Below are 25,452 nucleotides of genomic sequence, written 5' to 3'. Positions count from 1 at the left end.
GATTCAGACACTATTGATGCAAAACTGATTCTTTCTTTCATCACTGTAGTTGTTTTAATCTGTGCTAATATCTTTGTAAAAAGGTTTTTTGACTGAGAAGTTGGGCTGTACACATGAGAAAGTAACATTAGATAAGATAATGTACCGCTGTAACACAGGAGGTATTACTGCTGAAAATGGGCCTCTGTGCACCTGTGTAGATATTCCATACAAACTCATTCATGATTTATGATCAATGTTACTGTTAAACATTTACATTTCTTGACATAATTAGGAGCGACTAAACATCAAATCAAATTTGACTGTATTTAGAAAACAAGACGTTTCCAATTCTCCTCAAACTTTTGAGCTGTATGGTTTTTGATGACAGCAGATGGTATCAGAGTATCAGGACAGGGAGAGACTGTTAAACAGTTATGAGCTGTTCTGCTGCAGAGAAAGTGGAGTCGGTCGTCCTTGAAATGCTACCAGGATAGGCAGCTGGCAGGATGAATGATGCTCTGCCTCTGTGCTCAAGTGCAGACATAGGCTTTAAGCAACCATGAGCCACTAATAAGAGAAAATTTATCAACACACAATAAAGTGGACTTGTTAGGGAGAGTTTACCTTTAGCGTTGGAATAGCTCAACTCAATATTTGTTAACAAATACGCTTTAAAAATTCACTCTTTGTTATAAACTGGTGACAAAATCCTGATCAGACACAGTTACATACATGCATACAATACACACTACTGCTCAAAAGTTTGGGGTCAGTCAGAAAAGTTCTTGATTTTAATGTCAAATTTACTTTTATTGTTGAAGTTTATCAGTAACATTTTTTCACAGATAGTTTTGATCAAATCATTCATTGTAAAGAAACCCACTTTTACTAACAATCACTCCTGTATATTGTAATCTTAGATTGTGATTCTTTATCCAAGTTTATCAGATCAGATGGATAATATATGAGTAGAAAAACCTTTCTACAAAGAATAAGCCATTCCAGATGAAAATAGCAGAGCTCAGGTTTTCTGCAATTGCATTTCAGAAACTGAAAAACATTGTTGTTATCAAAGGAAGCATTACATTTAGAAAGTTTGGGGTCCTGAGCAATGACTTTTTGGGTTCAAGTGGATGAAAACCTGTTGGAGTGTGTGCTAATGTCTATAGAAAAAGGTTTTATACAACTGGATGTGTCACTCTTTTTTCAGGACAGAGCAAATTTGATCTAATCATATTAGAAATGTTGTGTTTCACACACAGATGTTGCTACATTTACTATTTGTTCACAATCTGTGTCTGGTGATTCAGGGCTTGTGTGTGTATTCTTTTTTTTCTCGCGCTGACAATCCTCACATGTCCTCTGGCCCAAGATTCTTGATTGTATTGTCTTCTGTTTATAATGTTGGTTGTGTTCTCTCCCTTTTCTTCCATCTCCCTGCCTGTGGTTATGTGAGCTCATGGAAGTTTTGGGTTGCCAGAGGGATCGTAAGTCCCTAAGTGTTCCCGCACTGGATGCTGCCACACCAGCCGTCGCTAGCTTCAGCTGAGGGCCGCTTTTGGTGCGCACTATTTTACTGTAGACTAATGTGCATGAAAGGCCTCGCTTCAGTGTATTGCCCTTTCATTGTGTGTATCTGTTTGTGTCTTTCCAGGAGCTGGAAGCAGAGCACGTTTTCTCATGGGAGTGGAGTCATGGTGTGGGAAGAAGAGTGCCTGGAGTTGCCTTTTCACCTTTTGGACATTCTGTACTGCATTTTGTCACTCACCTAAGTGACTTCTTCAAAATCAGTGACTCCTCAATTGGACTATTCTGAATAAAAAAGGGTTTGTTATGCTGCTAGATGAGTTTTTATAGTTTAAATCCAACTCATCATCTATCATGATGTCCCAACGTTTCTGTTGATAGTATTACTTTAATAGCATCAGAGGATTGTCTTGTAGGTGAGACCAGCATCACTGAATAGTATTTCAAGTTTAAAAACTTTTTTTTAATGTAAAATGAAACAAAACTAAGTCTTTTGTAAATGTATTTGGATCCAAATAAAATATATCTGTGCAAATAAAATCTATTTTTGTGGAACTTTATTTTGTGAGAAGATCGTATCTGAAGCATACCTGCTAGGTCAATGAATAATGAAAATAACTTTAGTTGCTGTCTTTATGTTAGTAACAGTGCAGAAATTTGATTGCGCTGAATGGTTTGATTCTGCCTTCACAGCTAATGTTTTTATCTTGAACTATAAAAAGAACAGAGATCATCCTTCAGTTGAGATGCTCTTTTTCTAGTCATGTGGCTGAGTCACATCACTTGTGTCAGTATGATCAGAACAATGGTCACCTGATTCATGAGTATGTGCCAGTTCGAGTCAAAACGCTAATCTGAATCAAAGTGAATGTCGTGGCTCATCTTTTGAAAAATAAAGTAAAGTCAGCAAACCAAATAAGAATTTTCTTTACTTCACACATTATGAGTATTATCAACAAAGGAACAAATTGCATATGTTTTCAGTGTTTCCAAGTACCCAGTTTTAGATTCCAAATCTACAAGTCCAAAAGACCCGTGACTTAAAAGAAAGAAACACACTGCCTTTCATACTACACTAAAGTAGTTAAGTAATAGATAAAAACTGAAAGGACAGAAAAGTTCCTGTTTTTCACTGTACTAGAGATACACTCGGGGGTCGAGGGCCATTTCCAGGTGTCCAAAACTCAATTTATTTTCAAAAGTGGTTGAAAATTCAGTCAATTCTAGTGATTTTATTTGAACACAGACGTCCTGACACCATAAACGTGGATTAAGAAAAGAGAGTCCTATGTAATAATATATGTTAATATGATTAACTCTACTTAACAGTCAAATTTGTTCTGCCTGAAGACGATAAAAAACTACATCCCTGCTTTCATTCTGAAACTGTTCTGAGAATACTTAATGCTGGTAATGTTTTCTGTGGCAAGTTTTCAATTTTCCCTAAGTGTCATTTCTGATAGTGTAAAGTTTGTCAAAAATGACTCCATACAAGGTGTAGGGTCACTGGAGGTTATCTGAGCTGACCACACCCCAGACACTTTGCCAGTCCATCACAGAGCTAACATGGAGAGTCAGACAAGCGTTCACCTTTGGCCAATTTAGAATAACCAGCTAATCTAATTAGCATGTCTTTGGACTGCGTGAGTAGGCTTTCTGCCTTGCACGGAGTGGACAGTCAAACAAACAAAGCATAAATCAGTTTTGATGGATCAGAATGGATCAGTGTTGTCTTGTCCCCAGTCAATTCATACTGCAGGTTTTGTGCACCCCGCTAACTCTGATAGGCTGGTTTTCATTATCTTTCGTTATGAAACGCGGACGAGCTCAGACTGGCTCCTCCCACCTAGTCTAGCAGCGGAGCTCCGAGACGTATCCTGATTGGTCCATTTCCAAGAATCCGCCATATTCAAACTTCCGCCGTGCTGTGTCTTCTGTTGTCATCGATCTTCTGTTTTCTTTGTACGTATAGGGCCAGTTTTCATACGTTTGGCTTTTCTATCTTCCTCGCTTAGTCATAAATAATTTCGGGTATAACTCATCTCACAACGTATAGCCACGGGAAATGGAAGAAAACGAAGAATTTAGCGGAAGCACGACGGAAAACAAAAGACACAAACTTCGCAGGGTGTCATCGAGGACGTCTACGACCAGTATGATCAGCGCTGCGGAGCCCTCGCCTCAAACCTTACGGAGAAACAGCTCTAAGAAGCACGTAGCTGCGAAAAGGTGATAGCATAATTATTTATTCGACAGAACTTTTGCAATATAGTACAGTATACTACAGCAAACATTTTATCCATTACCCGGTCGGCCAACTGTGACGGGCAGGGCTGGTATTGTAACTGGCAAAAGGTGCTTTCAAGTGCACCTCGGAAGCCAACCAATCGACTGAAAATACACATATGTCTGCTTATCTTGTTTTAATAAAGAGATAATTAATTTAATTTTTACATGCATATGTGTGTGTGATTTAGGATTTGTACAGTTTCCTGTGCAGTAGACATCATCTTTATATTAGGGCTGTAATAATGTCATCCTCTGTAAAATACATCTTTATTTGTTGTGGGGAGGGAACAAAACTTTGTTTACAGGTTGTTCGTTTCTTTTATTGCAAATTACCATCAAAATACTACAGGTGGAGAGACGTTGTAATCAGACCTGTGCAAAAGTTTGCAAAAAGAACATTATTTGTTGTATCATTTAGGGTTGAATAATTTTTTCAAGTTGAAATTGCAATATGTGCATTTGGTAGACTGCAAAAGCTGCAGTTAGTCTACGCTTTATACAGCACATCTCATTGAGGCTTGCAACATGCACTTTCTGTGAATCTCCAAATTTTTTGACCTTTTTCCTTACGTGGGAGTCATTCTCACCAAACAGAAGTGACCCAAAACAACTGCATATACACCCTCCAACAACATACATGTGGGTTAAGGTTAGCCCACACGAGTTCATGAGGTTACATCTTTTGGTCATAACATTACATTCTAAATATTAAACTGGGCTTAATTAAAAAAAAAACATTCCCCAAATCATTTAAGGCTAATATTATATGTGCATTATAAACACTATATAGATGTTTATGTTATAAAACACTGTTGTTATTTGATCACCCTGCTTTATAATGCTTCGTTTTGATTAGTGTACTGTGGCTTTAATTTGATGGCCATGCACTGCACCTGTATTTGTACTTGCAGACTTTCAAAAAATGCAAACAGTATAATATCAGATACGGATTTCAAAAAATGTGATGTCAGTAAATCAGATCTCATGACTCTCAACAAAACTTTTACAGTACTGGTTCTACTCATTCCTCAGAGTCATGAGCACTGTTAGTGGGATTTTGCAGTAGTGGGTGCAGCTGCCCCTTGGCCTTGACCCTGACAGAAACTGTGTAGTTTCATTGTTTTGTCGCCAAAATTGACAAGTAGCACAACAGAACCGCACAGCTCCTTAAATGGCTTTGTTGTGCCTCAGTCATCCCAGAGCACATATTTGAAACATAACTGCAACGTAAAGGGTAACAAAAATGCTTCCATGTTATACTGTAAGCCTCGCATATTGTTGCTGACCATGTTGATAAGATACCAGAAAATGAAAAGCTGCCATTGTGTAACGACCATGCTATAAATGTGTTTTCATTGTGCAAGGCCAAACATGATTTGTTTAATTTCCCACAGACCACCACTGCAGAGAGGCAGCTCCTTCACCTTCCTCACTCCTGGGACTCCGTGGGATTTCAGCCTAGTGAGTTCATGTTTGATATGCAACGGCATCATGTTTTATTACAGCGATCAGGCCCTCACACAATTATCTCTTTGTAAACTGAACAGCTCTCTTGATCCATGTCTTATATGGCTTGTATGGTTTTCCAAAACCTTTGCCTGAGAGGTTTTTGGTGATTTTATCCAGCATTAAAAATCACGAGCATCACAGTAATAACATTTAAGAAGAAAAAAATCAAGCACACAGTGTGCGTCAGCCCCCCTGGCTTTGTCCGCACCTGCACATTTTACACAGATACCAGATCAGCCAACCACCCTCCAGTGTTTTGATTCTGAAAGGGTTGAACTTTTGTACTGTCCGTGGTTTGAATGCTCGGAAGTAAATGCTCTAGGAGATAAAAGGGAGTGTTACATCCAGACGGAGAAGGGAGACGTTCTGTACCAATATACACGGGGGGGGACGACGACTGTGTTTTTAACATTCAAGAATGTGAAATCAGTTCTAGTAGTTCTCCATAAGGTTTGAGCCTGTAAAAGGCTAGTTCAATTTTTAGTAAAGTTGTGCTGCAGCTTATTTTTACACCTGTCACAAATAATGGAGAAATGCATACTTTTCACCCAAATAATAACACAACATGGACTCATTGTGTGTCGACAGAGAACACTGCCATGGGTAGTCTCCCGTCAAAGTCCCAATCTGAGACAGGAAACCCCCATATACGTATTGCATCTGGTCATGGGTAGCAGGATAACATTTTGGACTGTTGTCATTGTTATGTTCATATAAGAGATGCTGCTTTAAATCTGTTGTTTAAACACTCATCGGGCCTTTAAAAGTAACCGCTATCTTGTGTTTTGTTGCTGCAGAAAAGAAAGCGCAAAGAGAAGGAGGATGATACCGTCAGCCTGTCCAGCTTCGACCTCAAGGTGAGAGTCGGAAAGCCTCCTTTCTGCACCTGAATGCATCTCTACCATAAACTTTAATCCTTCTGCATGACTCGGGTTGTCATCACAGACAGCCTGAATCATGCAGGCTGAGGATAATCCTGCTATGCCTCAGACCGGCTGAGGAAATAACTGTGAAAGAGTATACAAGCAGTGCGTCTCTTGGTGCTGTGATTGTCATAAATTCAGGGTTCAGTTCAGCACATCACCGTAGCATTTACACTATGTTTCTGTGCTGTAGAAGCAGGAGCAAAGTTCCTCTACTCGGATATTTGAAAGGAAGAGCTGAGAAAGCTGAAATTCTCCCTCAAATGTGTAGGAGAACCGTATGAAGTACAAGAAGAGATCTAACCAAGCAGACACGTTGTTCATGGATATAACTTCTCAGTGTGTGTTTCACTGGAGATCACATAGTCAGACTGTAGATCTAAGTGCAACATAAATACATCTGCACAGCAAACAGTCCTGAGACTAAACTGAAACTGTTAAGAGAGCAGATCAGTTTCATGTCATCCAGGTGTTTTACTGCTGTTGCTAAATAGAGCATTTAAGAAGATAGATGAAAGGAATATGAGTAAATTGTGTGTGAGGCTATTTAAAAATGCCAATAGCTTCAATTATAAATAAATCCTACAGTTTTAGTTTATTATAATTGTATTTTTCTTTTTTTAGGAACCCAGTAACAAGCGTGTCAGATCACTTGCCAAAGTTTCATCCCTCGTCAACTTGATATCTCCTTCAAAGAATGGAGCAGTGCGGCGCTTTGGTCAGACCATCCAGGTGAGCGCTGTGCTGTGACACTTAAAAACAACACTTACCCCGTACCATCTTCAATAACAACAGCCTTTGTTTTTTTGTAGTCAATGTCATCACGTGATACCAAGTCACCAGGGATGTCCCTCAAAGCTGGCAGCAAAGCTTCAGGTCCAACCCCCACGAAACGGAGAAACAGCACGCTGTGGTCGGAGACGCTGGACGTCCATCAGAAGAGCACGTTCTCAACAAAAGAGATCAAGAGACAAGAGGTTGTGCAGCTCAGCCTTAAGTCAGGAGCAGGATCTTAAATGTGCTGAGAGCTGAGAAAGTAACCTCTCCGGCATTTGTTTTATTCTCAGGCAATTTATGAACTGTACAGGGGAGAGCAGGACCTCATCGAAGATCTTCAACTTGCCCGAAAGGTTAGTAGAATATTTGAGTAAAAATAGAAGCTTAATTTCAGCTTCCTTTTTTACTCAAACTGCTGCTTTTGTGTTTAGGCGTACCACGATCCGATGCTAAAGCTTTCCATCATGACAGAGGAGGAGCTGGCTCACATCTTTGGCGACTTGGATGCATATATCCCTCTACACGAAGGTGAGCTCTCGCTAACTTGGATATAAAACTGGAAGCTGTTTGTTTTTCGCTAACAAATGTGTCTCTTTTTTTCTCTCTCTTTTTTTAACATTCTGCAGAGTTATTGGTGAAGCTGACGGAGGGAACTGGCTCTGATGGAACAGTAGCACAGATCGGGCAGATAGTGATAGACTGGGTATGAATACAGTAACATTATCCTGAGAATATACACTCACCTTGATAACACAGATATCTGATCGGCCACTCACTTGGTATCAAATCAGTGCATTTAGCCCAGTAGACACGGTCAAGACGATTTTCAGAAGCACTGCATTGATCACCCAGATGTGACCACAGCCAAAAGTAACTTAGCCATTCATTGCAGCTACAGTAAAACCTTGAAGCAGATGGTCTACAACAGCAGAAGACCACACTAGGTGCCAATCCTGTCAGCTAAGAACAGAAAACTGATCCCAGTTCACACGACTTACCAAAATTAGACATCAGAAGATTGGAAAAATGTTGACCGGTCTGACGAGTCTCAATTTCAAAATAAAAGCATGGATCCATCCTGCCTTGTATCACCGGTTTAGGCTGGTGGTGGTGGTATAATGGTGTTGGAATATTTTTGTGGCACACTTTGGTTGCCTTAGTATCAATTGAACACTGTTTAAACACCACAGCCTACTTGAGTATTGTTGCTGACCATGGCTATCCTTTTATGACCATATGCCCATCCAGCTGGAAAACATGTCAAGTCACACCACAAAGCTCAGATCGGCTCAAATTGGATTCGTTTGACCAGGAGATTATTGTTGTGGATGTGTAGCCAACAAATATGCAGCAACTGTATGATTGTTATCATAAGTGTTTCCAGCACTTTATTAAATCTGTGCTACAAAAAGAGCCCATAATTTGTACCTCATTAATTTAGCAGTGAGTGTATTTAGTGGATGTTTATCCTATAAGGCTTTGCCAAGTTAGGACATTTTAATACAAATATTATATTATAAAAATTCTTGCTAAACTCACTAAAGTTAAAATATTATTTGCTAGAATTGGTACTTATTATATCATTTTTTTTAATAGTTGGCTGTACATGACAATAATTTGTATATTTAATGTTGCATGAGTAAATTGGTTGCAGATTCTTATTTAATTTATTCTCTCACTCTAATTTTACCTTTTTTTTAAAACAATAGTCTTCATATGGTGGCAGTAGAGATCACGTTTACTTTAGAACTGATGATGCTGACTGAAACTTCACAGCCTGCCATCAGCTAATATTCATATTTAAGATGCTTTTGAGGAAACTGAAAATCCTTTTAAAAAACTAATCCGACAAGCAGCCTTTGGATATTTTCTTTCTTTTCTTTTTTTTTTTAACGACATGAAAAGTGCACCGTGTAAATGTTTTGCCTCCGACTGTTTTTCTCTCAGCTGCCCCGTCTGAATGCCTACAAAAACTACTGCAGCAACCAGCTTGCCGCCAAAGCCCTGCTGGACCAGAAAAAGCAGGACAGGCGGGTGCAGGATTTCCTGCAGCGCTGTTTGGAGTCACCCTTCAGCAGGAAGTTGGACCTCTGGAGCTTCCTTGACATCCCTCGTTCACGTCTGGTAAAATACCCGCTGCTGCTGCGAGAGATCCTCAGACACACTCCTCCCGATCACCCAGACGTGACCAGTCTGGAGACAGCAGTACGTTACCTGCGTGCCACATAATCTGGCAATTTGCATGTTTGTTGCAAATAAAATACACCATCATTTTATGATAACTTTTTATTATCCAGATCACTATAATCCAGGAGATCCTGTCCGATATCAACGTGAGAAAGGGGGAGTCTGAGTGCCAGTATTACATTGACAAACTGGAGTTTCTGGACGATAAGCAGCGGGACCCCCTCATAGATAAGTGTAAGACACTTCTGTGTCACGGCGAGCTGAGGAACAAGAGCGGCTCGGTAAGAATGGATGCTTCTTCTCGCTGTTACAGTAGCTGCACGCCGTTCGTGTCGTTTTGAAGTTTCACGCTCTGTTACTGTGCTGCTTCAGAGGCTGCACGTGTTCCTCTTCTCTGAGCTGCTCGTTCTGACTCGGCCGGTGACACGCAACGAGAGGAGCTGCTTCCAGGTGTATCGACAGCCCATCCCTGTTCGAGACTTGGCCATGGAGGACCTGCAGGATGGAGAGATCCGCATGGGCGGGTCCTTCAGAGGGGCTTTCACCAATGGAGAGAAAGGTGGGTTGACTTCTGATGGCTTCAATAATAGACGGGAGTTCATATCAGTGTAAACATGAGGAGTTTTGGGGTTTTAGACCATCAGTTAGACAAAACAATTATAAGATGTCACTTTGGACGCTTTCTTTTTCTGTGCTTAATTTTTGTAGACTAAATTATTAGAAATGCATCTTTTATAGTAAAACTAATACCTTTATAACTGAAAATGTCTTAGTTGTAACTCCACAAATATTCAGCATGCATGGATGCATGAATCCAGTCAGTAGCTGCGTCTTGCTTCTTCTCTCGCCAACTTTCATTTACAAACCTCAGTCATATTCTCCTGCTAGAAGAAGGGGGGGCTTAGTAGTGGTCCACTTCCAAAGTATGCTTTTCGCTAAAATGGTGAAGCCAAGAGCAGCAATACACAGTCACACTAACCTGATATGACCTAATTACACATGTTCATCCTTACGTCAGGTTTTATCCATTTTACCAGTTTTTGATGGGAAATTTTGGACTGATATGTTAAACCACACAACATACTCCAAAAACATCCATTGATGGGCGTTCTTTATTTTTAATTGATATTCTTTTTCATAATTATTAGTGATGTTAATTAATATTTATTTAACAAAATAAATTAACTGGTCTGTAAGTTCAATAAACACTCGAGTTCTCTGGTAATATTTAATAGTTTGGGCTTTACGGGGTTAAAGCACACTGCACACCAGAGTGAACCTGCTGAGTCATGTTATAATTCACACTTGGCTTGCCACGACTGGCGGCCCTTTTTGTATTTGCTCACAAGTTGTCTGTACCATTGTGTTGAGATTATGGATTCTTATAGGACTGGTGTTTATAATGCTGAATGAACTGGCGAAGAATTTTTTTTTCTTTTTTGAGTGTCATTAAAAAGGATTTTCCAGAATCCTGTAGCTTCAAAGCATCAGTATTATTTTTCTGACTGCCACTTTTATTCTCTTCTTCTCTAGCTAAGAATGTTTTCCGCGTGAGCTCTCTGGATCCTTCTCACGGCCAGACCCACACACTGCATGTGAGTGACGTCTACCACAAGCAGCAGTGGCTCAACTGCCTCCGAACCGCCATGTCCCAACAGCAGGGGGCTCCAGCTAGAGTTCAGCGGGGGGAAACCATCCCAGCAAAAAGCCACTCCTCTGTGTCCTCAACCACAGTCTGTGACGAAGAGGAAAATGAGAACTGTCCTCCTCCTGTCTCTGGCCCCAAACTGAGGCCTCAGACGCTCTCCAAAACCAGACTGGACCAGAAGTTACAGGGATCACTGAAGAGGAAGGAAACTGGAGTGTAGCTATTTAGAGGGTTCCTCTTACATGTATTTGACGTGTGTCCTGTTTAGTCACATTTTTTTTTATCCATCTGCACTGAAAAGGCTTCTCCAATCATCACCGTCCAAATGTTAATCCAACTGTAGCCCTTAAAAATGTGTAATTAGTTTACAAAAAAAAAAAAGCGTGCTATTTGCATATGTGTTTACAGCAGCTGTAAAGCAGAGTTTTCTGTCTTGTTGCTTTGAAAACTTTTTCAGCTTTGGTTTTTGGTTAAGGCTGTTTTTTTTTTTTTGTTTTTTTAAACCGTCTCTGTCTTGTGCTATGATCAGGATGTGACTGTGTGTCTATAGCACGAGCAACAAGTGTGAAGCTGTCCGTTTTAAGTGTCATCTGTGCCAAGATAAGGGACCAAGAAACTGTCTACCAAGGAAACAAGGCTCAAAGTGTTTCAGATCAGTGTCAAGATAGGGAGCAGAACACGTGTGAGAGCACTGACCACAGATGTATAAAGAATTGTTTTTAAGGGGGAAGGAGGGACATCAAGAATTCATCACATATTCAGAGGAAATTTGTTAATCAAAAAGGAAAAAAATAAAACATTTAGTAAAACTGAGTTTGAGACTTTTTATTGCAGGTTACTAAGATCCTCTTGATTGTACTTTGAGTTCTCAGTCACTTCCCTTTGTTGTTAACGGGGCAGTTCAACAGTGTTGCAACACTTTTAAAGCAAACAGAAGCTTAAAAAAACTAGACACTGGTTTCTTTCCAATTAGTGTTCAAAAAACGACTCTTAGCACGTTTGTTCATGTGTTTTTGTTCAAATATATCAAACTGGAAAAGGCGAAATGTAAAAAAAGACAGGTTATGGATAAATCCTTTTGAGTTCAGAGGCAAGTTTGACTTTTGTTTTGTTTTAATTGCTGTGAAATGCCCATCGTAGCTCTTCAGGCCAAATCCAAAATTGAAAATGACGTCTTTACACACCTGCAAAGCCTGATTTACATGTATGAAAATTTTACCTCAATATCTGTTGTTGCGTTTGTTTTCACTGTAAAACATACAACTGACACAGTGTGACTCTAGATAAGGTGTACGTCAATTTTCAGTATTAAACAGTCATCGAAAAGAGCATCACTGCAAAACTTAGATGTATTCATAGCATTCAGGGAAACAAGCGTCAGTACAAAGCGTATTTCAAATATATTGTCATAAAGAGTCAGAGAACAGCTCATCGCATTGCCAACTTCCTCTATCTCGTTAAACCGATTCTTCACTCACTATTTTAAAAACAGGAACCTGAAAGACTTTCTTAAGTTCTTTTTCATTTTTATATGCTCGAAGGATCATTGGAATTTCTGTTGATGGATGTTTTGTTTCAATTCGATTAGACGGCCACACAGCAGCTTTATCTGCACACATTTTACTTCCACTAAAACCCTTGGGGGGCCTCTTATACAGCTTTTGATCAGTAGTATTTATAGCTGATAATGTGTCACCAGCATGAGATGCTTCACCACAGCCTAACCGAAACCCTCTTCCTCAAAGATGCTTACAACTGCCAATGTTGAGCGTCATGTACTCTTTCTGGGAGAGTTATGAAAGCAGGAGTCTGCGCAAAGCTTAAGGATAAGCTGTCACGCCTCCTTTTATTTGACTTGACCGTTGCCCTGATAACACAAGCCTACACGGCAAACACCTGCTTCCCCTTGAACACAGCTGCTGAGGTTTGGGTAAGATAAAATGGCCGGCTTGGGGAAGTGGAAAAAGTTTTGAATGCTCAGGACTAAACCTTTCATTAAATAATGACTCACTGTTAACTGTCTGCTGAAGGTAAAAGGATATCCACAGCTTTAGGGGGTCATTGTATTAATCTTTATTAAGTCGCAATTAAGAAAAACCGGTCTGACTGAACTAACACTCAAATGTTTGTTCAAATCTTTAAGCACACAGATTGAACATTAACAGTCCAGGTTGGAAAAAACTGTACAGCGAGAACAGGGGATGTTTCCTGCAACCGTTTATAACTTGCACATTTCCTCCTCCTAAAAAAAAAAAAAAAAAATGCATCAGTTTCAGTTTATGACGAGATTCACAAGCCCTCTTCTGATCGCGCTACAACATTACAAATTGGGTTGAGGTCACGACTCTGGTTTGTTCGTTCCAAAACATGAATTTCTTCTTTTGCAACCGTTCTGCTGTCCATTCATTTGTGTGCTCCGCCGGTTTTATGTCAGGTATTGCTGCCCTTATAGTCACCATTCATTGTTCCCCCCAGTTTCAGTGCATTCATGCATCAGGAAAGCAAATAAGCTCAAACCCTGATGGTTCCTCTGCCATGCTTCCCAGTAAGTATAACGTACATATGTTCAAAGAATACCTGATGCTTTCCAGATCATCCAGTTAGCCTTTGATCTTAGGCGGCACCGTTTTGGTTTATGTTTTCTTATTTTCGTTCTATTACCTGATTATTATTTGGTATTTTTTGCTATTGCAATGTTCTCCTGTCACTTTGGCTGCTTCATCACCTTTTTCAGGACTACGTGTCTTTTTGTTGGTATAATCTTTGCAAGATGTTAGTTCCCAGGGAGAGCAGTAACACCTTATGAATGAGACATTGTGTCTTAATGCAGACTGATGGACATCCTGGACTGGGCTCTAGAATTGCTTTTGTAGTCTTTTCTGAGCTTTATGAACCTCTAAAATGGTTCTTCTGAGGTCCTGTGAAAGTTGTGCTTGAGGCAAGGTTCCAACCAATTCATCTTTTGGTCACAAATTCATTCATATGCACTTTCAAACCCAGACTCTTATTCTTATTATTCAGTGTGATAAAATAAAAAAAAATAAAAAAAACCCAAACACATCTATTAATGTGTCTTGTATGAAGATCAGACCACATTTATTAATAATCAGAGTAGAAATGCAGCTGATTCTAAAGGGTTCACAAAAACGTTTCTTCTAATCCTGTCGCTTAACTTTGGAACTATCAGTTCTGGATTCAGAAGACCGTGACAGCTCACTAAACGTCATCACCATCATGCAGTTGTTGGCGTGTGTTTACCATCTCCAGAGTGAAGAACATGCTGGTATTGTTGAGCAGAAAGAAACCAATTTTGCAGGTTACTGTACTCTCTTAAGTTAGAGAGTAAACTTACAAAAACAAGGCACGTCCAGCCAGGAAGAAGCTGTGGTGTCACGGCGAGCTTAAAATACTCAAACTGTGGGTAAGGACATTAATTCGCATTGACACTTTGGCCCTAACTGAGCTGTCTCCAGATGCACTGAGGTTACAGTTAACGTTTTGGTTTTTCTTTTCACTTCCTGCTCACTGTTTGCATGTTTGGTTGCTAACATCTCTCCATCTCACGGCAATTGTTCTAGTTTTTCCACATTCTGGTTTTTACATCCTCCAGATGAACGTTCACATGTCATCTTTGTTGTTAGTAATATATATTTGTTTATCACTGACGACCAAACTTTCCACCAAGCAAGTTGTGACTACACCAGCTGAGTTTTTGGCTCAGTCCACAGACAACATACTTTGTATTTGTACTAATCTTTGCTGTTAAAAAAAAAAAAAAAAAAAAAGGAAGGATTTTACAGTGAATATTAGCTGCTTTGTACTTGTTACCCATGCTGCTCTGTAACACAAGCTCATGTTCAGTCATGCTTTAGTGCAAGTCAGGCATAATGAATGCTTTTATTGTCTGAGCGTAGGTGTAGGTTTCAGGTTCATTTCAGGCTGCTTTTATAGTCTTCACCAGAATAAAAACCATGTTATCAGAGCAACCCTTCAGAAGGGCTGCAGAGAGGACTTTTCCTTTGTGCTTTATGGTCACATTTAATCATTCACTTTTTGTCCCACCCTAGAGTCTGACTGACTTAAAGGGATAGGGTGCTATTCGAATGATTGCTGTCCAACCACCTACACGTTGTTTATCTGCAGTTGTGCCATTTTGAAAGGACGTGTTTTGGTTGAGCCCATTTTAAACAGTTTTGCACATAAACCAATAAACTGCCATTAAGAAAATATTTGTCTTTCAAAAAGTTTCCATGTTAAGATACCAATGATGTACTTGAGTCTGCTATGTGACTGAAAGATGCAATCTATATACAGGGAGTGCAGAATTATTAGGCAAATGAGTATTTTGTCCACATCATCCTCTTCATGCATGTTGTCTTACTCCAAGCTGTATAGGCTCGAAAGCCTACTACCAATTAAGCATATTAGGTGATGTGCATCTCTGTAATGAGAAGGGGTGTGGTCTAATGACATCAACACCCTATATCAGGTGTGCATAATTATTAGGCAACATCCTTTCCTTTGGCAAAATGGGTCAAAAGAAGGACTTGACAGGCTCAGAAAAGTCAAAAATAGTGAGATATCTTGCAGAGGGATGCTGCAGTCTCAAAATTGCAAAGCTTCTGAAGCGTGATCATCGAACAATCAAGCATTTCATTCAAAATAGTCAACAGGGTCGCAAGAAGCGTGTGGAAAAACCAAGGCGCAAAATAACTGCCCATGAACTGAGAAAAGTCAAGCGTGCAGCTGCCAAGATGCCACTTGCCACCAGTTTGGCCATATTTCAGAGCTGCAACATCACTGGAGTGCCCAAAAGCACAAGGTGTGCAATACTCAGAGACATGGCCAAGGTAAGAAAGGCTGAAAGACGACCACCACTGAACAAGACACACAAGCTGAAACGTCAAGACTGGGCCAAGAAATATCTCAAGACTGGTTTTTCTAAAGGTTTTATGGACTGATGAAATGAGAGTGAGTCTTTTTTTTTTTCTTTTTTTTTTTGTGTCCCGTTTGGATCTTTAGCCATCAGAATTGTTGTCTTAAGGCCAAGAAAGATGCCAAGCGGATTTATTTTACCAAGTGGATCATCATGGCCTTGCCATATTGGTCCATTTGATTGACCTTTATTATAATTATGAATTTATTTTATTTTCAGTTCCTACAAACGGGACAGACATGACTGGGGGATAGGACAGGGAGAAAGAATGAAAGAAAGAGAGGGAGAGAAAGAAAACCAAAGGGGAGAAGAGACAGTGAGAAGGGGGGGAAGAAGAAAAAAAAAAAAAAAAAAAAAAACAACAACACCTGGGTCACCTGTATGGAGAAAAAAAACAGAAGAGAAAGCAAACAACAAAGAGCAACATAATAAAAAAAACGGCACCATCACAATAAACTAGCTAGCAGTAGATATCAGTAGATACTAAATAATAAACGATATTGTGCAGCACGCAAGATAGACAGCGCACAATGTGCTTTGAGGCAGCAGCCAAGAAAGCTGTAGTCCGCGTCTGTGAACACCCGTGTGTACACCTGTGTGCATACCTGTGTGGATCAGCATGCTTGCATTCCAAAGGTTTCTCCATGTAACGATCTGCTAGGGAGTGTGGGGAGCCACAGCCCCGTCCTCCAGGGTATGAAGCAGGTATGGAGGAGATCAAAACTCCAGACATCCAGAGGCCCCCAGAACACAAGAGACCAAGGAAGACCAACAGAGGGGCAGCCGCGCCACTGTCCCAGTAAGAGCTGAGGAGAGTCCCAGATGAGGGCTCACTCAGCAGCCGCGGAGCAGAAGCCAGGGGGAGTTGCAGTGACGCGCCCGTGAGCTCCGCCGGCAGCCAGCTGTGCCTGAGTGACCAAGCCCCAGGCCGAGAGGCCGGGGGCACCCCGCCTCCGAAGTGGCCCGAGCGAGCCCCAGGCTCCAGGCCCCGATAAGCGGCCGCCAAGGAGTGAGCCGGTGTGTACCCGGACGCCCACCCCCAGACACAAAGAACCACCAACGCACCGACACCTGAGGGAGTCCGCCACTGGCAGGGGAAGTGGTGGTGGGTGGAGATAGGCCTCCAAACCTTGAGAGTGAGTCTTGATGGGCCAGATGGATGGGCCCGTGGCTGGATTGGTAAAGGGCAGAGAGCTCCAGTCCGACTCAGACGCCAGCAAGGTGGAGGTGGAGTACTGGTTTGGGCTGGTATCATCAAAGATGAGCTTGTGGGGCCTTTTCGGGTTGAGGATGGAGTCAAGCTCAACTCCCAGTCCTACTGCCAGTTTCTGGAAGACACCTTCAAGCAGTGGTACAGGAAGAAGTCTGCATCCTTCAAGAAAAACATGATTTTCATGCAGGACAATGCTCCATCACACGCGTCCAAGTACTCCACAGCGTGGCTGGCAAGAAAGGGTATAAAAGAAGAAAAACTAATGACATGGCCACCTTGTTCACCAGATCTGAACCGCATTGAGAACCTGTGGTCCATCATCAAATGTGAGATTTACAAGGAGGGAAAACAGTACACCTCTCTGAACAGTGTCTGGGAGGCTGTGGTTGCTGCTGCACGCAATGTTGATGGTGAACAGATCAAAACACTGACAGAATCCATGGATGGCAGGCTTTTGAGTGTCCTTGCAAAGAAAGGTGGCTATATTGGTCGCTGATTTGTTTTTGTTTTGTTTTTGAATGTCAGAAATGTATATTTGTGAATGTGGAGATGTTATATTGGTTTCACTGGTAAAAATAAATAATTGACATGGGTATATATTTGTTTTTTGTTAAGTTGCCTAATAATTATGCACAGTAATAGTCACCTGCACACACAGATATCCCCCTAAAATAGCTAAAACTAAAAACAAACTAAAAACTACTTCCAAAAACATTCAGTTTTGATATTAATGAGTTTTTTGGGTTCATTGAGAACATGGTTGTTGTTCAATAAAAACATTATTCCTCAAAAATACAACTTGCCTAATAATTCTGCACTCCCTGTATAACCTTTCACAATATTAGTTCCTGAAAACGCAATTTCAGATCATTTCCAGCTAAGCATTTCCAACTGGTGAAGCTTGGTTCCCAAACCCATTAGGGAACTATAGGGGTTTGTTGCTGTTTTTTCAAGTGGATGTTTTTTAAGTTGTTTTTTTTCCAGTGGAACTTTCCATTCATTTCACGCAGTCTGTCAATTCCAAAGGAAATGAAGTACTTGTAAATCTAAAACAGTTTTGTGGGTGTTTAAAAATTTTTTTTTTTTAAATGACGCTTGAAGTCCAATTAAAACAACACCAAGTTATTTTTAAATTCATGTGGTAGTCATCTGGTATTTATTTACACAGATTTGATAGAGGTAGAACCATCTGTATTATGTACAAATTTACATTAAAAATAAATACTTACAGAATACATACAAATTCATATTCATATGCAGTCCTAGTAATCAAACCACATGTTGCCAAAACAGTTAATGTAGTATTACAGGATATTGCAGGGTTTTAGTTTTTTTTGGTCTTCAAACTTACATTCACACATACTTGGACAAGTATAGCAAGAAAATACTTGTCTTGTTCTTGACACAAAACAAGTATTTTCTTGTCATCTCAAACTCCACAAAGCAAACGGTGTTATATCAACACAAATTATTCCAAGAAATGTGAAATGATGAGTGGTGCTCCCAAAGCCTCTGAATACACACAGGTGCGCTCCGATACTGATACCATTTCAGGACTTGGTATCAGTATGGGGTGGGGGTTGGGGGTGGGGGGGGGGGGGGGGGGAGTACATGAATTCAAAACTACTAATAATGGATATTAAAAGGTAGAACTTGGCCTGTTGCAACAAATACACACCGGGAATGTGCCAGACAAGTCGGCACACACCACCACAGTTCTCAAAGGACATCTAAAATATGGAAACCCCCTGTGTAAGGTTGACACTTGCTGTGCATGGCCTTAAAAGGCAAAAATTAATCTTTCGGTCTTCGCACAGAGCAGCAAATTGCTTGCCTAAATTGTGCACAACCTACCAAGGAACAAAGCCCTAAACACTAGAAGGTGCGGAGATTTTTCTCGGTATTGGGTGGAGCAAATTAGAGGAAAAGGGCATTAAAAAAAAAACAACAAAAAAAAACATTTGACCTAACATTCATTTGATGCAGAGGCTAAGGTTTGCCAACTACGTCAAACGTCAAGGCTAAATACTGCAGGGTTTTCTTTCCGTTTGTCAGAATAATTTGTTGCTGTAGCTATGACCTTAAAAAAAAAAAAATCCCATTTTCAGTTTGCTTAGACAAAAAGTCATTGTATTTAACTGAAAAAAATAAAATAAAATAAAAATCTATACACCCATCTAGTTTGGGAAATGTGTGGTATCACTGTCAGCTCAAACATCCTGTCACATGATTTTCAGAAGAAAGGGCCACAGGAACAGCCGTTGCAACCAGCGATTAAATTTCAATGACTGGAGCCGGAATGTAAGACAGGAAGCTTATGATACGATTAGGCAAGTCCAGCCTAGAAACAACTTTATGCGCTCTTGTGCCGAGAATCCTCCTCACTGCCACCCTGCTGATCTGCTGTAAACTCAGGGGGTATTCTAAGACAGAAAAAGCCATCTCAAGTTATGCGTCACTAGTGTTCTTGATGGACTAAAATAAACAGGATGTACTCTAGGTGGATACTCACTCTCAAAGAACTCGAGGCAGAGATACGATGGGGATCCCAGAGTGGTGTAGTGGATAGGTTTCTTGTTCAGGTTATCCGTGGCGTACACATTCCCCCCAAACTCCACAAGCAACTCAATCAAATCTGTGTTTTTTGCCTTGGCTGCGTGATGAAGAGCTGTCTCGTGGAGCTTGGCAGCATTCACGTTTGCCCCTTTCAAAAAGGAAAACAAACTTCTAAGAGAGAGGAAAGCGCTGCTGATGCCCAAGGTTGTGTTTTTAATAGAAATTATAAACATCATAATCACTTTATAAAGCAAGAAATATATTTGACACCAAATATTACAGTAAAAAAAATATATTATATACATATATCCTGGTAATGGCTGCAGGTCCTTTTCAGTAAGTCCATTACTATCAATGTTGTTTGCTGACCTTTTTAGCCTAAATGTATTATAAAAAAAACCGACTGAGCTAGCTCTCTGTACAGATAAGAGAGGAACCTTCAGATCCAGTGGGGTATGCTTGTAGCTGCTACTACTGACAGACGTTGGAACAGTGAAACTGTGGATGGATCCACTGATACAATTATTAATAGAGGATACTGAAAGACGAGGTCCACGCTCAAAGTCTAAAGTGCTACGCATAACAATGAAGAGAAGTCAACTTCCTGTGTTTAGATGTTTAGAAATACGTGTCCTGTTTGTAGTTAAGCTGTGAAGGTAAAACTTGACTGTACAGAAAATTATTTTTCGTCTTATTCAGAAAAAGTTTAAAAATGCCGGTACCCTGCATGCCATGCCATTTTAAGTTTTAGACTGAGAGTTACATAGATGCCATGTACAAGAGATTTTATTATGGAACAAGCCATGATATCATGGTTATAATAATGCTGTCATTACTAAGTAATGCAGCATGTTTTGTTTCTGCTCTAAAAACAGCTTATTAGTCCTTTTCTTTTTTTAAAGAAGCACAGATAAGACAGCATATCACACTAAATTATCTCTAATCCATGATGACTGAATAGTACATCATAACTGTAAATTTCATTAGCCGTGGTGCGCAGAGGAAACGCCAGAGATCCTTTTCAGTGATTTGAATTCGCTTAATCTTAATATCGACAAGATATGCAGTCACACGAACCTTGTTATGGACAGGCAGCCAGTCAGCTCATTTTTACAGAGAGGCAACTATACTAAAGTAATAATACATCAAGAGCAAACAAAGTAGCTGTGTGAGCTAAAAATCTGATGGTAATTTATTGCATTGATAAATCCATCAAGTTCAAAACAATCTCCAACAACACTGGCTGAAATGCAAACCCAAACCGTGACACAGCCTCCACCGTGTTTTACAGACGGTTGTAGACACTGTCATGCCTCTCTCCTGACCTCCTCTGTATATGTTCATGATTCAAACCAAAAATTACCAATTTGGAATTATCACTCCATAAGACTTGTTGCCCCCAATTTGAAAAAATTGATCACCTGAAAGGCCAGATGCATCTCTCACATCCGAAATACTATATTATGTCTGTCAAACTTTTATCTTTAGCATTTGACACAGATTCGTTTTACCCAACAATGTGCCAGTAACAAAGTCCTTAAAGATACCAAAGTTTTCAGGGCTAACTGGACACTGTTTCGTCTTTTTTACGCTTGAATGATTCATAGTGTTCAGTGGTTTAAGCAAGAAAATATTCCCATAAAAAAGGTCAGACACAAGGACTGGGCTGAATATGAGTGAAAAAGCAACCAATATCCAAAGAAACACTTTGAAAGGTCTTTGGCAAGCCTGGAGAACTATTGTTTAAGACCACTTTACAAAAAGATAGTACAAGAATATCCGCCTAATTGGCAGAAAAATATAAAGAAATAAGGAATAGCCCAAGACTTAGTCACATTAACGAATTTCATTAAACTAATGTGTAAGAGAGAGTTGCAGTCCCAGTGGTGTTTAATGGTCTGCGAGTAAAGAATAGATATAAAAATAGAATCCAAACACTGGCTTAATCTGTGCAAATGTGATATAAAGTCCATAAGTACAAAGAGGTGCTCTGTTGTAGAACGACAGATTACTGCTAAAGCTACAGAACCTTAAAAATAACTGGAAAAATGTCAAGAAATAAAGTTGGATTCAATAATCTATACTCATTATAGATTTTGTGAATCCATCAGGGAAACAAAAAAAGATATACCATAAAATAAAGTAAAAATTACAAAATTTAGACCCTCCTACTATATGAGCACACAGGTCTGATTGATGAATCTTCCACTAATGTGATGCTATTCTCAGAGAATTCAGGTTCACAGGTTAAGTTAGCATGGCGATATAACCTGGTAATAAGTGAACCACCCTGAAATTTCCCTGAAAAGCTCAAATCCTGCTTTGTGGTACAGGCTTCTGGACTCACCTGCGTTGAGGAGAACTTTGGCGCAGTCATAATGTTGCCTGGCACAGGCTACATGGAGCGGTGTCCCATAGTGGCAGTCATGGGCCTCCATGTGAGCTCCTTGATTGATCATGAGCTGAACACAATCTGAATTCCCTGATATTTACAAAAAAAACAAACACAGAAAATAACTAATTCCAGTTGTATAAACCTAAAAAGTTCTGCAGTTGAGCAAATGTTGGCGATGCAGGTAGGTACATTTGGAATTTTTGGCAGCAATAATTATTAGTATCAGAAGAATTAGTCCTTTTCGGTGTCCCTCTCAATGCATTTGTAACCATGTGTAATGCCATTAAGAGAATCACAGCTGGACTTTAAGAACTTTTTTCTTATAAATATTAAGCTGAAAATAGTTGTGAAACTCAAGGTGACAGTCTGTAAGTGGTTTGTTCTGCATCCTTCCATCTTTCTACAGAGAACCTGAAGGTCGGCACAAAGACTTTTTTCCCAGGACTGCTTTCCAAATAATTTTGTCCTACATGTTCCAGTCATTCCGATCCATATGAACTATATATCTTTAACAGGTGAAGCTGTGCATGCATACGGTTATCTTTTTGACTTGGGCTGTGTGGTGTGCTATCTGAAGCTTTGGTGATTCTATGACAGATGGACTGGGAACATAGTAAATTCCACAAGAACAAAAAAATAAATAAACAAACATCTCTGTCTCACTTTTGTAGTCATTATTGTAAAACGAGTATGTCACAAACCAAGCACCAAGCCCCAGGCCCTGGATGCAGTTTCAGTCACGTAGACATTTACATCATTGCAAAGCTGCGCCCACAATCACCGTCTGTCTTAACACTGGTCAGCGAGAGTCGGTGAACCTGCTCGTCTAGTTTTTTGTTTTAAATACAATGGAGAGGATTTGTGCAGGTGGAGCTACAGCTTTAAGTACACTGATTCCCATTGTATTCACCACCGGAGCCATAAAGGTCTCTGTTACAATACAGCTGCACTGTTTCTCCACTAGAGAGACCATCTTGCCAAAAGTGTTGGCTCATCTGCCTTCACACCCAATTTGAATTCGAGTTACATCCCGTTCCTAATCCATGGGGTTTAATATAATGTCAGCCCACCCTTTGCAGCTATAACCATTCAAGTCTTCTGGGAAAGCTTTCCATAAGGTTTAGGTGTCTATGGGAACTTTTGACCATTCTTCCAGAAGTGCATTTGTGAGAGACACATGAAGCCTGGCTCACTGTCTCCACTCGAATTCTTCCCAAATGCCTTTTATCATGTTGAGGTCAGGACTCTGTACAGACCAGTCAAGTTCTTCCACACCAAACTGGCTCATTCATGTCTTTATGGACCTTGCTTTGCGCACTGGTGCGCAGTCATGTCGCAACAGGTAGGGCCGACACCCAACTGGGGTCGAAAACCATTGCATGAAGCTCTCTACACCATGTTCTTGAGCTAATCTGAAGAACACATGAAATTTGGAGGTCTATAGCGACTGACTCTGCAGAAAGTTGCCGACCTCTGCGCACTATGCGCTTCAGCATCCGCTGACCCTGCTCTGCGATTTTTACGGGCCTTACCACTTTGTGGCTGAGTTGCTTCCACTTATTTATTATACCACTACAGTTGACTGCTGAATGTTTGGTAGCGAGGATATTTCACGATTGGACTTGTTGCACAGGTGCCACACTCAAATTCACTGAGCTCCTGAGAGTGACCCATTCTTTCACAAATGTTTATAGAAGCAGTCTGCATGCCTAGCTTCTTGATTTTATACACCTATGACCACGAAAGTGATTGGAACACCTGAATTCAATGATTTTGAAGGGTGACTGAATACATTTGGCAGTATAGTGTATTTTAATCAACTGACATGGCTTAAAATATGATTATGCACAATGTTGTGTTGGAAAACACACACCTCCCATGCAGGCTTCATGAAGAGGTGAGAAGGTGAACAGGGGAGGATTTACAGTTGCTCCATACTCCAGCAGCAGCTTGACGCAATCCAGACTTCCAGCTGCACACGCATCACACAGCGGCGTGCTACCATCGATGTTACGAGCATCCACCTGAAGGACAGGGCCGTAATGACAGCACACATGCACCATGTTGAGCTACCACCTAAGCCACCAACTGTGCTTGATTCTCTAGTGACGTGCCGAAGTCAGGTAGCACCACAAAACCTCCTCACCTGTGCGCCAGCATCCAGCAGCAGTCTAACACACTGGGCCTGTCCCTGTATACAGGCCTCGTGCAGGGGGGTGATGGAGTCCACAGCCACTATGTTAACTGCGGCACCTCCCTCGATCAGCTGCTGCAACTGGAAGGCCCTGCCTTGTGCAGCAGCCTCGTGCACTGCTGACCGGTCTGTCCAGAATCCAAGGCCGTGTGCTGCAAAGATGTGAAACCAAACAAAACCTAAGAGCATCTATTCACAGTCAAGGGAAGGGGGTTGAGGGGATGTATGAGCGTTTATACTACTTCTTTCTAAAAGAAAAGCCAGAGTGTTTCTTCTCCTCATAAAACATGCAGCTCTTAATCCCATGTCAAGACAACTTTGTATAGAGTTACCCATTAAATAACATAAAGGGATGACAAATGCGCAGAAAGGAGAAGAGGTTTGGGAACATGAGAAAGTGGTTTCGCACAACCTAAACACAAATGACACTAGTGCTCTGCACGTGTGCAGCAGGGCCCAACCCACCTGAATAGCACATGTATTTGTCTTACATGGTGTGAGGTGTGCGTTATAATGGATCCACTGCTGAACTAGTTGCACAACAGGCAGTTCAATGCCTGCTGGTTTCAGCAACGAGCTTAAAGCGCGACGTCATGCTCTCAGACGAACGTAAACCAGTTTAAGATACCATGCTGGCTTAAGGCTAGCCTTAATCAGTATCGTCAAAGAAAGATGAAAGGCAGGCAATGAAAAGCTAATAAATCTAGGATCTGCTGGCATCATCGGGAAAATAACCGCCAGACTCCTTATTGAAACGGCTGTCTCGGTTACTGTTAGTCACCAACTCTAAGCTACTTACCGATTTCTCCATACAAGGACGGTCTGGCCCGTGTGATCTCCATTTCATGTTCCTGTTTTTGTCTCTCTCAGCAACGCAGATTTAGCCGAGCATGGTTTTCATTTTGAAGCAAAGCAACAAAAATCGAAAGGACTGCATTACTACGAGTACTACCACACACACCGTGCAACCCTGTGCAGAGTCTGAGCAGCTGAGGTTTCGCCTAAATAAACAACGCCGGGGAATTCTGGGATATGTAGGCGAAGGGTTATGATTATTACAGATAAATGAAAATAATAAAGGACACACACACACACATTTATATATGTATATATAAAAATAAATATATATTGTATATGTTGTGGTTCTTTAGTAATGCAGAATAATAGGACATATGTATTTATTTGTGTAGCACATTTTTAAAATCCATTTTGTGGATTCAAAGCATAGACTGTATATAAAAGACGGACAGAGCAATGGGTTTTGGACCTATTTTGAAGCCTTGGTATTTTTCATTTTTGGAAGCAGAAGTTGCTAC

The 25,452-nt window shown here is 40.6% G+C and overlaps 2 protein-coding genes across 2 annotated transcripts; one reads left to right on the top strand and one right to left on the bottom strand.

Annotated features, from left to right (window-relative positions):
• The first annotated feature begins 3,400 nt into the window (after positions 1 to 3,400).
• Positions 3,401 to 11,655, top strand: LOC101477906 (neuroepithelial cell-transforming gene 1 protein). Its single transcript, XM_004567785.3, has 12 exons — positions 3,401 to 3,738; positions 5,193 to 5,259; positions 6,105 to 6,164; positions 6,855 to 6,962; positions 7,043 to 7,207; positions 7,298 to 7,360; positions 7,439 to 7,535; positions 7,634 to 7,710; positions 8,955 to 9,212; positions 9,305 to 9,475; positions 9,567 to 9,753; positions 10,728 to 11,655. The coding sequence occupies exons 1-12, from the start codon at positions 3,575 to 3,577 to the stop codon at positions 11,060 to 11,062; spliced, it is 1,752 nt and encodes a 583-aa protein (XP_004567842.1). The 5' UTR covers positions 3,401 to 3,574; the 3' UTR covers positions 11,063 to 11,655.
• A 6,922-nt stretch (positions 11,656 to 18,577) lies between these two features.
• Positions 18,578 to 25,160, bottom strand: asb13b (ankyrin repeat and SOCS box containing 13b). The gene is made up of 6 exons (XM_004567784.3): positions 24,936 to 25,160; positions 24,089 to 24,288; positions 23,816 to 23,966; positions 21,895 to 22,029; positions 19,504 to 19,695; positions 18,578 to 19,414 (listed from the first exon to the last, which is right to left on the bottom strand). The coding sequence occupies exons 1-6, from the start codon at positions 24,976 to 24,978 to the stop codon at positions 19,266 to 19,268; spliced, it is 870 nt and encodes a 289-aa protein (XP_004567841.1). The 5' UTR covers positions 24,979 to 25,160; the 3' UTR covers positions 18,578 to 19,265.
• Positions 25,161 to 25,452: the final 292 nt, after the last annotated feature.

This window comes from Maylandia zebra, linkage group LG7 (genome assembly GCF_041146795.1).
Source record: "Maylandia zebra isolate NMK-2024a linkage group LG7, Mzebra_GT3a, whole genome shotgun sequence".
Taxonomy (NCBI): domain Eukaryota; kingdom Metazoa; phylum Chordata; class Actinopteri; order Cichliformes; family Cichlidae; genus Maylandia; species Maylandia zebra.
This window is presented reverse-complemented; position numbering and strand designations above follow the sequence as displayed.

Bases quoted from the DNA above. Each gene is read 5' to 3' on its own strand.
- LOC101477906 (XM_004567785.3), top strand. From the start codon at position 3,575: ATGGAAGAAAACGAAGAATTTAGCGGAAGCACGACGGAAAACAAAAGA. The intron at 3,739-5,192 runs GTGATAGCATAA...AATTTCCCACAG, and splicing joins AAGCACGTAGCTGCGAAAAG to ACCACCACTGCAGAGAGGCA. The intron at 5,260-6,104 runs GTGAGTTCATGT...TTGTTGCTGCAG, and splicing joins CTCCGTGGGATTTCAGCCTA to AAAAGAAAGCGCAAAGAGAA.
- asb13b (XM_004567784.3), bottom strand. From the start codon at position 24,978: ATGGAGATCACACGGGCCAGACCGTCCTTGTATGGAGAAATCG. The intron at 23,967-24,088 runs GTGAGGAGGTTT...CCTGTCCTTCAG, and splicing joins TGCTGGATGCTGGCGCACAG to GTGGATGCTCGTAACATCGA. The intron at 22,030-23,815 runs GTGTGTGTTTTC...TGTAAATATCAG, and splicing joins TCATGAAGCCTGCATGGGAG to GGAATTCAGATTGTGTTCAG.